An 11,672-nucleotide genomic window follows, 5' to 3' on the forward strand; every position below is an offset into this window, starting at 1 on the left:
TAACAATAAAATCTACTTGTATATTTTTGGTGTGACACCTTATGTTAAATACCCTGTATATACAAAAATAAAATTTGAAATAAAAATATTTAATAAATATTTATAAAATAAAAGAAATAATATTTATAAAATATTTAATAAATCTTCTGTGGTGGAAAAGGATAACACTTTAAAATTCATATATACATTATTATTATTAAAATAAATAGAAATAAACTCTCACCTGCCAGCAAACCGGGTACTCCCAATCCAAGTCCAATCCGTCGAAGCCGTATTTCTCGATGAATTGAATAGCGTGATCGATGAACTTGCTTCTGGCAGACGAACTGTGCACCAATCGACTGTACTTGTCCCCGGCGGAATCGTTCCAGCCACCTAACGCGAGAAGCACTTTCAGGCCCCGTTTCTTGTACGCCACCACCCGCTCGTAGAAACGATTATCGTAATCCGCCCAGGAGTCGTGCGCCTTGATCACCAGCTCGGAGTAATCCAGCACCGCGAAACCGTAGACGATGTGGGTGCACAGCGTGTGATCGATGTGCTCCGGTAGGTAGCGGCCGATTCCGCGACGGTACCAGGACCAGTTGGTGAAGTAACACACGACCTTGAAGTCGCCGGACAGCGGGGACACCTTGTCGGGGTCTACGATCGCGGAGGGCAGAGTCGAGGTAGGCTGGTTACTTCCTGGGGACGACGTAACCGGGGTCTGTTCCGTGATCGGTTGCGTGACTGATGGCCGATGGGTAATCATTGCTTCACCAGGTGAATTCGTGGTCGATATCGTCGTGACTTCTTTGTCCTGATCGTTCATACACTTGGCCCGGGCCGGCCAGTCGCAGATGCGAATCTCCGGGTTAAAGTGTAGACCCGGAGCGCAGCTGAACACTTCCGGACGACCCCAAAGACACGCCTGGTATCTGTTGCAGTCACCCGGTATGCTACTGTAGCTACCGGAGATGCAGGTCTAAAGTAATCGCAATAACAGTGTCGCGATATCAATGTTAATTATCTCGAGATGTTGTAAGATAAATGGAGATCGCGATAAAGTGATGAATGAAGCGAATATACCGAGAAAAGAGACATGACGCGATAGCACCAGATTAGAAACGTTTGTTTCAACATCCGAGCGATCACTGATGTTTTTAGCGTGAAGAGAATTTTCTCTTAGAATTTACCCTGAAAATTATGGTAAACGTAGGACAATATGGTATTGGAAGAATTTTATAAGAGTTTCTCTGATTAATATTTACCGCAATAAAAATGTTAATATTAAAAAAAAAAGTACATAGTAAATTTAAATATTAAATATTATTATTAAATATACATAATATTATTAATATTAAATATATATTAATATTATTAACATTAAATATATTAAATATTATTAAATGTATACATAATAAATTTTACTATGGACATAATACAATTAATCGAACGCTCAGGTATTATATATTGTTAATTAATATATTTACTTACGTCAGTGTCATTTCCCACAAGTTGAGCGGATCTGGGGGGTGAATCGACACACGGGTCGTTGAGGGCCCAATCGCACATATTTTTCTTAATGTTCCAGTTTAAACCCGGGCCACATTGTCGTGCAACGAGTTCGCCGTTCACGCAGATCAGGAAACTCGTGCACGAATTCGGATGAGGATAATATTCCCCGTGTTGACATGGTTTCGCTGGTTTTTGCGTCGACGTCACGACGACAATAGGCTTCTTCGACGTGGTGAATCTTGTAGGTGCGAAAGAAGGCGGTCTTCTGGTCGAACTCACGTAGGGACGTCGACTTGTCGTCGAGGTATACGTCGTACCTGAAGAGAAGATGTAGAGATCTCATGAAAAAATTGCACTTGTTATATATATTAAAAACGTAATGTAATCTATTGAAATCGGGCACCTTGACGAGAGATCTTGTATATTCTCTGCGCGACGCAGTTTAAAGCGAAGATAATCAATATTATTGCACAGATACGTCGGGATAGAAAAGCCATGGTTTTCACGGACGATTGCGACGAACAAAGCGCTAACAAGCAAGTCGACGCTGCTTATACCCTTGTCGATGCATCGTGCATCTTCGCTCCTCTTCAGCGTATAGAAAAGAGGGAGGATGCCTTCTTGGCCGGAGGCGACAGCTTACAAGAAGATACGCATACGCGAAGATATTTGCGTACGCAAACAGGTTTGCGCTTATATGTCTATTCATAGTGTTTGCTTATCGAAATTAACGAAAGGAGAAGAATGTCCTCTGAAGAGTGTCTTTGAAAAAATAAAAAAAAAATCTGCACGCATATGAATGGCTGTAGCGACAATAATCTTCTCGTTAATATCATCAATTTATATTATAAATGATACTCGTTACTCGCATCGTGTCTCCCCAAGTTATTTCAAACGGCTGTTTAATTACAGAGCATATATTATATTTCTCTTATGACAGAGGGAGAAAAGAGAGAAAATTAAAAAGAAAGAGAATGAGAGAAAGGAATAAAGTATCCGGCTAATGAGGATCCCGTAAGCAGCATTACCAGTTTCTGTTTGACATTTCGCTGCCGATGGCCAATCACAGAGATGTCGTTTCGCGTCCCAGTGCAATCCTGGCGCGCATTGCTCGCGCTTCAACTCGCCGCGATCGCATCTGTAATAATTGCTGCAGCTAGTGGGATCGCTGTAGTATTCGCCGCTGGTGCAGTTCGTTCCTGAAGTAGTGAGGATCGATTCTTCCGTCGTGGTGCTTGTAGGCTGTGTACTTGACGCTCTGTTAAAGGAATTTTCCCAATAACAAGTGTGACAGCTTAAAAATTGAATTTTGTAATTTAAAACATTTTTTTAAATCGAAGTAGGTTCGCGCTTTGTTTTCATATGTATTTTAATCATCTATTCAATCGATAAAAAGAGAAGGGTGCGCAAAAATGATGTTTTAAATAATGTCTAAATTTTGGAAACGTACAAAAATGTTAGGCATTTTGTTTCAAGTTTCTTTTAATGACTCCGGAAAAATAAAAAAACTCAGGGATGCATAACACAATGATCTTTCTTCAACATCTCTTTACCTCGTTGTAGTCCACCAGGTCATGGTGCTACTGGACGTGCTCGTACTGGGCTTCGTCGTCTCCTCCGGGACATTGCTAGATAATTTCTCGGTAGTCCAGGTCCAAGAAGGCCACGTAGTCCTGGTCGTCTGCTGGGACCACGAAGGCCACGTAGTTTTGGTTGTTTGTTGGGTCGTCGTGGTGCTACTGGCCGTACTCGGTTTTTGCGTCCAACTGGGCTTCGTTGTCTCCTCCGGGATCTTGCTAGATAATTCCTCAGTGCTCCAGGTCCACGAAGGCCACGTAGAACTGGTCGTCTGCTGGGTCGTTGTGGTGCTCCTAGACGTACTCGGTTTTTGCGTCCAACTGGGCTTCGTCGTTTCATCCAGGGTCTCGCTGGATGGTTTCTGGCTGCTCCAGGTCCACGAAGGCCACATAGTTGTGGTCGTTGTGGTGCTCGGTTTCTCCGGTCCACGTAGGCCACGTGGTAGCTTTGGTGCTGGTCGTCGTCATCGGCGTTGTAGGACGTGGAGCACCGTCCAGAGCGTCGCTGTGAGTGGTCAGTGTTGGTGCTTGTGGTGTCACAGGTTGAGGTGGACGTTGACAGTTTTCCGAGACGGACGTCGACAAGCGGCCTGTGTTATTAATTAAAGCAGTAGTAATTAATAAAAAAAAAACAATTGAAAATAATAGTAAACATGACATATAAATGTACGAATAATATAAAAAAATATGTAACATAAAATAATATAGAGAATTTTTTTAGAAAATTAATGTAATGTAGAAAGTGATAACACAAAATTATTTGAAAACAAACCTAGCGCACGATTAATCGCTTTCAACAGAGGGTACGACTCCGAACAGCAACGATTTTGAAAGTCGTCTAGGTCGACGGTCCACATCTTAGCTCCACCGTAGCCATTAGCTGTTATATATTTACCCTTAGCGTAGACACTCTCTCGATCTTCGTAGCCTACCCATTGATCCTCGAATCGAGCACTTGGTCCTGAAATATTATTATACATATAATTTATATATATTTATGTATCGAATTTTTTCTCTATATTTTTCCATGTGTGATATAAATTTCTTCATTAATGAAGAAATTATTATTATTATTAATTAATATAATTAATTAATTATTAATTTATTATTATTATATTCAAAAATATACTCACCAGGTTCTGTTTTCCAACCATTCCGCTTGATTCTGTCGCAAATCTCATAATAAGCCAGCATCCCAGGTTGCTTGGTAAATTCTCCAGGTTTACCAGGACCCGTTGTAGGGTCGCCCAGATGAGCTTGACTCGCCGAAGAAAGTCGATAAGACTGACCGTACATTGGGATACCGACTAGAAGCTTGGATTTTTCAGCACCGAGACTGACGAGGTAGCTCATGGTAAAATTCTGTAATATTTTCGAATGTATTACATTCAGCGATTTAGATTTATAATTATTACTATTACTTTTTTGCAATGACTATTATTGTATATGTAATAAATTACAACTGTTTTAAATTAAAAATGAAAAGATATTTAATATGTTAAATTAATAATTTAATACATATATTAAATATTCGTTTGCAGACTTACGACATTGTAATAGGGCTTGCTATCACCAGGCGAGCCAAACAAGGGCGCTATGTGTCCCGATTTGGATTCCCAGGCACCATGATAATCGTAAGACATGACCGACATGAAGTCGACGGCTCGCGAGATCTCGCGCATCTCGTACGCCTTGTCGATGACCTCCTTGTATCCCGATAAGGCGACAGCCAGGAGAAGAGGTGGTTTCTGCTTGTCGAATTCCTCCCTCAGTTCTCGTATCAGCTTAGTAAAGTTGGGCTTGTCGGAGTCCGGACCCTTCTTACAATCGCTCTGCCAACATTTCGGGTAACTCCACTCGATCGAGAGTCCATCGAAGTCGTGCTCCTTCAAGTAGCTCGCTGCAGTTATGACGAACTTACGACGAGCTACTCCGCTGCTGATTAATCGAGAATATTTATCCCCAGAACTGTCCGTCCATCCACCCAGAGCTAGCAATATTCTCGATCCTTCGACGGAAGTCACTCGTTGATACAGGTCTGGAACGAATCATTTGGATAATTATTCTAAAATTATTCACTCTAGATGAGAGGTTGAATTTAAAGTAAATTTTACAAATTAATGATCTTTATATCTTGCACCAAAGAAATGAACTTACTGTGTTCAATGTCAGCCCAAGGATCGTATGACTGCATCAGCATGGTCTCGGGGTTCAATCCAGCGAAAGCGTAGACGATGTCGGTGCAAAGCTTCGAGTCTAGATTTTCCGGCACGAATTTGCCATCCTCCTTCCGATACAGCGCCCAGGAAGTGATGTAACATACAACTCGCGGCCCTTTTTTTCGCAACAGCAATGCCTTCTGCTGCGACGAAATTATGTTCTTCTGAATTTTCAAATAGTCTCGATCGACTATTCGATCAAAAAAGTTGGACTTGCAGGTGTTTTCCCTGTAGATTTCCGAAAGTTTGTCCGGAGTAAGCATCTGACAGCGATTCGCGGTCGGATTGAAGTATCGATTGCGTCCGCAATAACCATGATGCAGTCGTCCTGAAAAAAATAAGTGTGATAATTGAGTTTTTTTTATTTTTGAATAACGTAGAAAATTTTATTTTATAATTTTGAGTTGACATAGAAAGCATTATTATATTACCTTCGATGCAAGAATAAAATTTGGCACAATCATCCGGATCCATTCCGAAGACGTAATTCTCATAGAGACACTCTTCCTCTAGAGTATCCTTATAATATCCTAAGGATTCTACAGCCGTGTTCAGCATCGGCCAAGGATTCCCGCAAATACCCTGCGAAATTAATTTAGAACGCTCATATATGCACATACATTAATTATAAATATATAAACATGTACGTATATTATATATTTATAATTAATATATAAATATATATTAATATATGTTAATGAAATTAATATATTAATAAAATTAAAATATATTAATACATCTCGAAATAGCATGAATAAACAGCATGATATGATTATTGATTCATTACTATAAAAGCCTATCAAGTTATGCAATAAAGAATACATTTACTAGACACGTGTTATATAGTAACAAAACATATGTATACATTATCATAACCTGATCTAATGCGAAACTGTTGCTTATCTCTATATCGCATTAAGAAAATACCTCGCGTCTCGCGTATAAGCGAAAGATAAATTACTTGTCTCAGATTAAGTAATAATTGCATCTCATTAATGAATATAATTCTTTCAACGATAAATCTAAGGCGAAGAAAATAAAAACGAAGTAATTTTAATCTTCACGCTTTTATAAATAACACTAAATAATTATACAAAGGATATAATTTAAAAAAATAATAAAATATAATAATTAATATTACATATATAATTATTCAAAAGATAAAGGCTCGCTTAAATTCAAAAATTGATAAAAGGAAATTACTAGGCCAACTGACGAGCACAAAATTAGTTGTTAGTAAAAAAATTATACAATATATATAAAATATAAAAGAGCAAATTCTTATACTTATTATAAAATGGCATTATTAAAATTATTTTTAGTTCCAATTAATCTTTTTCTTATCAAACTGGATAGACTTCTAAAAAATGCTGTTCTGATAAAAAAAGGAGAGGCAATGTTAACTTCATTAATTACCTGAAAATCGTCCTGATCCAGCGACCATAATGCAACCCCACCAAGTCCTACCGCTCGGACAAACGCTATTTTGACCTTGACCGATACAGGATCGTCATAACCGATCCATTGATCGCCGCGTTTTAGATAAGGACCTTCCTCGTCCCTGCCGGAGATCCACAGACCTGTTTCCAATTTATCGCACACCTGTGTATAACAGAATAATTTTTTTTCCAATTCTCAAGGACAATATCCCGAATAACAAACTGACGTCATTAAACGTCAAAATAACGTCATTCGACGTTAAAAGAGCTTTATTGTAAAATACACTTTACCTCGTAATAAGCTAATCTTCTATCTCGACTATTGGATTCAAGAGTGTATTCTTCACCGAAGATAGGCAAAGCCAGCACGATCTTCGACCTCTGATCGACCTCGACTTGTTTCAGCCATTCGCTCGTGTTTTGCGCGACGAAACTCAAGAGGCCCGGATGAGAGACGACTTTCTTCATCCTATCGCGCTTCGTCTCGCAATCGAAATCGTCTTCCTGACAAACCAGCGTATCCCGCCAGCTTCTCAAGATTATCAGATCGGCGATCTGCGCGAGTTCCGGATCCACGGGATCGTCCGGTCTCAGAGCCACCGCCAAAGTGTATCCTATTCTGGCGAAGGAAAAGCTGAATGTCTTCAGTATAATCTTGAAGCTGTCCCAATCGTCGGCGACAGTCGGCCAGTCGAGCTCGATGCCGTCGAAGGGATATTTCTCGAGGAATTCAAGGATGGACTTTTCCGGAAAGGAGGGCATTTTCGAGAAAAATTGGATGTCGTCGTACACAATGTAATTTGTGAGTGATATGAGCACCTGCAGCGTTGGATCCCGCGAACGAAGTTCCATAATAGCTTTATATCCAGCTGTGTAGCAAGGTAAATTCAAATCATTTAATTATTAAAAGTGATTTAATAATTAAAATTATGAAATAATATGTATTTATAAAAATATTCCAGATCTCTGCTAAAATCAGATAATGATTTGTTTCCAATATAATAGCTATTTTTTACTTTGTTAATCAAATTAAACTACGTAATAATCTTATTTACCTTGATCATACGAATCTCTAAGGATGATTTTATCTGTATCTGTAAATTTAAAAAAAATTCAAACTAAATAATTGGACAACGATAAAAATGCAAAGAAAATAGATTTGTGAGAATATATATCGTTTACCCAAAATAGCCGCATCGTATACAATATGAGTACACTTGTGATTTGGAATATTTCCTGGAAACAATGAGAACGGTTCCGTTCTATGAACAGCTTTGGAATTGAACCGGCAGACAATTTTAGGCTCGGCATTTTGCGTTCTTCGCAGGATCGGCGGTGCCACAGGTTCGATCCAAATCGATTCGTGGTCCACATCGACACTTAGGAAAGGCGCCTCGCGATGTTCCACCGCGTCTCTCAAAGGTAATCTTCCGGTCTCGCTAAATTGATTTTCATTTTATTCTCATAGCACACTTTATACGTTAGATTTAACAACGGATTAAATTCAGAGAAAAAATCAAAGTAACAAAAAAAATTATTAAGCATATATAAAAAAAATATAATTCTCTGAAAATTATTTAAAAAGGGAAACCGAAAGAAATATCAGTAGAAAAAGAAAAATAAATTAGATCCGACTGATGATTAAAATTGATGTGCATATAAAAATCTGTGAAAAATAAAATCTAAAAATTCGGATTGCATAAAAGCAAACGTGTGGAAGGAAGGTACATAAAATATCTCCAGTGTTTACCTCTCGGAGTCATCTCGGAATTTGTGACTCGATTCAACGGAAAGCACATTATCCGGCAACGATTCGACCGCATCCCGCAGGGGATATCTGTGCGAGCCAAACTCGTTATAATCTAAATAATTTGACGGGCGATCGAACGTAGGAGTCGACGACCTCTCGACGGCGTCTCTCTGGAACGAGGGAACGGGAAAGCCGCGTTGTTGCTGGTTCCGTGATGGAGATGATAGTGTATGGAGATGATCCGGACTATCTTGGACTGGTGTTCGCGCTTTCGAAGGGACAGCTGTAGATAAGCTTACCAGCGTCAAGAGGATAATCCAAGCCAACATGGCTGGCTGGAATGACAAATAACATTTATTATTAAATGATATAAAACTATGAAGTCACCAGATGATGATTAAAAAATGGTAATAATTCAATTGACCAACTCTGGCAAATAAGTAATTTTATTGAATTTTCACAACGTTTCGGCCGTGGTTTTCAGCCCTTATCAAGTGCTATAATATAATATTAACAATTATTAGAAAAATAAATATAAAAATAATAATTGTGAAAATTCAATAAAATTATTTATTTGCCAGAGTTGGTCGATTGAATTATTATTATTTTTATTTCTTCCTCTTCGTGTCTCTTCGAGAAAAACAGGGAGTCGGGCAGTTCTTTCTGCTAGCTTTGAAATCCCGAGATTTTTTTCGGAATTTAAATGACCATAGATTTAAGTAGCTAGGACAATAGGAGACTATATAGTGTGTTTGGAATGCATTTTATGCGTGACTGATGCACCTCGGTTTGTTTACTATGTCTTCAAGATATTTCGATCGTTTCTCCATTCGTTCCGAGAGTACAAGTACAAGAAATCGAAAAAGAGACAGCCTTGAAGGTATGCGGGCACTTCTTGCATGTTCGCATTGCCTTGTCTCTTACTCTTTCTATTCGCGTGCATATTTTATTTCTCGCGATTCCCATCAATATATCGTTTCTACATGCAACCGATTCAACAGTAAAATACTACCGATTTTATTTATGAGATTTAAAGTTGAAAACAAATGCAACAAAAAATTCTTTACGCAAGATTTTTTTAAATTATATATTTAGTATAAAATATTTATTATTATATTATTATCGTTTGAAAGAGAAAATAGTTTTTATCGCGAATTTCCACTAAGTAACTCGTGAAGAGAGGCCTTAAGGAGTAATAAATTCATAATGAATTCAAATTTTATACAGCGTTCAGTCTGAGTTATCCGAGGACAAAGACGTCTTAATGATTATTTTTCGCGGATGTACATACGTATACCTATTAAAATGCGAACGTCGTCGTAGGAGAAGATGAGACCGTACGATACAAACGGTTCACGATCTATTGTGTGCGAGGTTTGCACTGCACTTGGCAAACAGCTTCTTCTTATTTTACACGCTTATTTTAAAAGAATACCTCTTAAACCATCATACAATTCCATGGACCAAACGACTGCACTCTTTTATTTATTTATTTTTTTAATTTAAATAATACATGACAGGAGTTTATATATACAGGGTGTCCGGTAACTAACGGACCAACGATTACAAATGGATTCTTTGGTCAATTTGGGAACGATTTTTCCTCAGCGAAAATGTCGAAAAAGGTCATCATTTTTTACAACTTTCCAATATTTGTCATTACGTATCTTTATAACTAAGCTTCAAATTAAAATTTTATTATAGTAAATTTTACCTGAAATTAACTGAAGAATGTAATTATGTTAGACTTTTAACTCCAAATCGTTTAGTTGTCAAAAAACCCAATTTTTTTCAATCGCTTATAACTCGAAAATTATTGACTTCTTAACATTTTTGCTAAAAAAAGTCGTCTCCAAATTGGCCAGAGAATCCGCCGTTAATCATTGGTCCATTAGTTACCGGACACCCTGTATACAAATATATATATATATATATATATATATAATTATATATATATATATAATTATATCTATATATAATAATTATATATATAATATATAAAATATATAAATAATTATATATATAATATATAAATAATATATAAATAATTATATGTATATATATTATATTATATATAATACATATAATATATATAATATATATATAAATAATTATATATATAATATATATAAGAAAAAAAATGACGCACACAATTTGTGATATTGAAAGTGCTAGAAGAGACGGACCTTCCTGATTCCTCGTCCTTTTTGTAACTTTGTTTGTAACCGATGCTTGTTTCAGGGTGTGAAAAACTGTCACTGTCAGACGGGAGTGAAAACACCGTCCGATGAAAACACCTGTCAACGGCGCACTGATCCGAGCAAGGGCTCCTCTTCTAGGTCTCCTCCAGGTGTGTGCGTGCTCCTCCGCGATGAATTTTAAAAGACCACCACCACCACCGCGAACGGGGAGGGCCAACAATCTGGTATTCCGGACGCGCGAGGACGCAATATATATACCTACTCCTCCATTCCGGGGACGAGAGAGAGCCCCCGTGATCCAACATCCTACCTATTAAGTCTCCCGCTCTGCGACGACCTTGACCACGACTTCGTTCATGTATGTACACGCCCTGGACGTGGTCGCCCGAGTCGAAATCTTCTCGTCGCCTTCGATTCATCTCGCTCTCCTACCCTCTTTTCGCGTTATAGATTGCATTCGAGGGATGAGAGACCTCGTCGTCCTAAACAGAGTACTCCCGATCACGATCGATAGTCTTAATTGGGCTTCAGGATCTTAATTAAAGTCGATCGCTTGCAATATAAATCGTATTCTAATAGGGATGAGAGAACTCGCCCTAAGGGGATGGTCTTAATTAAAGTCATTGATTGTAATCATTTTATTGTTAAACATATGCATTGTCTTTATTCGTGAATTACATCTAAAAAAGATGACTGAATTAATAAATATTTATTTCAATAGAGATAAATATTTATTTGTTTTGAAAAGGATTTTCTTATGTCAAATAAATTTATTAATTATTTATTAATTCTTATATCAAATAAATATTTTTTAAAGCAATATTATTAGTTTCAAATAATTGATTCATTTGGCAGTATTGAAATAAATACTTATTCGAATTCGATCAATTTTTTCTTTCGGTGTGTAAAAACAAATTTACAACATCCTAAATTTTGAATTTTGAAACGATAGACGAATTATTGGCATTGTTGTATTATTACGGTTCTTC

General features: G+C 37.6%; 1 protein-coding gene and 1 long non-coding RNA gene across 2 annotated transcripts in view; one reads left to right on the forward strand and one right to left on the reverse strand.

The window, feature by feature from the left end:
- Positions 1-8,811, reverse strand: part of LOC114938735 (putative chitinase 10) — a 16,913-nt gene extending 8,102 nt beyond the window's left edge. Inside the window, exons 1-15 of the mRNA XM_085486804.1 lie at positions 8,483-8,811; positions 7,915-8,171; positions 7,788-7,826; positions 7,024-7,601; positions 6,710-6,895; positions 5,725-5,875; positions 5,232-5,621; positions 4,622-5,112; positions 4,208-4,436; positions 3,847-4,035; positions 3,505-3,664; positions 3,051-3,395; positions 2,526-2,755; positions 1,477-1,814; positions 224-964 (exon numbers count right to left, since the gene is read on the reverse strand). Of these exons, the coding sequence (XP_085342930.1) occupies positions 224-964; positions 1,477-1,814; positions 2,526-2,755; positions 3,051-3,395; positions 3,505-3,664; positions 3,847-4,035; positions 4,208-4,436; positions 4,622-5,112; positions 5,232-5,621; positions 5,725-5,875; positions 6,710-6,895; positions 7,024-7,601; positions 7,788-7,826; positions 7,915-8,171; positions 8,483-8,811 (4,653 nt within the window). The remainder of the gene's footprint in view (positions 1-223; positions 965-1,476; positions 1,815-2,525; positions 2,756-3,050; positions 3,396-3,504; positions 3,665-3,846; positions 4,036-4,207; positions 4,437-4,621; positions 5,113-5,231; positions 5,622-5,724; positions 5,876-6,709; positions 6,896-7,023; positions 7,602-7,787; positions 7,827-7,914; positions 8,172-8,482) is intronic.
- Positions 1-10,832, forward strand: part of LOC114938736 (uncharacterized) — a 25,651-nt gene extending 14,819 nt beyond the window's left edge. Inside the window, exons 4-6 of the long non-coding RNA XR_003821115.2 lie at positions 7,138-7,613; positions 8,060-8,154; positions 10,724-10,832. This is a non-coding gene — a long non-coding RNA (uncharacterized LOC114938736). The remainder of the gene's footprint in view (positions 1-7,137; positions 7,614-8,059; positions 8,155-10,723) is intronic.
- The last annotated feature ends 840 nt before the right edge of the window (positions 10,833-11,672 follow it).

This window comes from Nylanderia fulva, unplaced genomic scaffold (genome assembly GCF_048542155.1).
Source record: "Nylanderia fulva isolate GAGA-0341 unplaced genomic scaffold, ASM4854215v1 Scaffold48, whole genome shotgun sequence".
Taxonomy (NCBI): domain Eukaryota; kingdom Metazoa; phylum Arthropoda; class Insecta; order Hymenoptera; family Formicidae; genus Nylanderia; species Nylanderia fulva.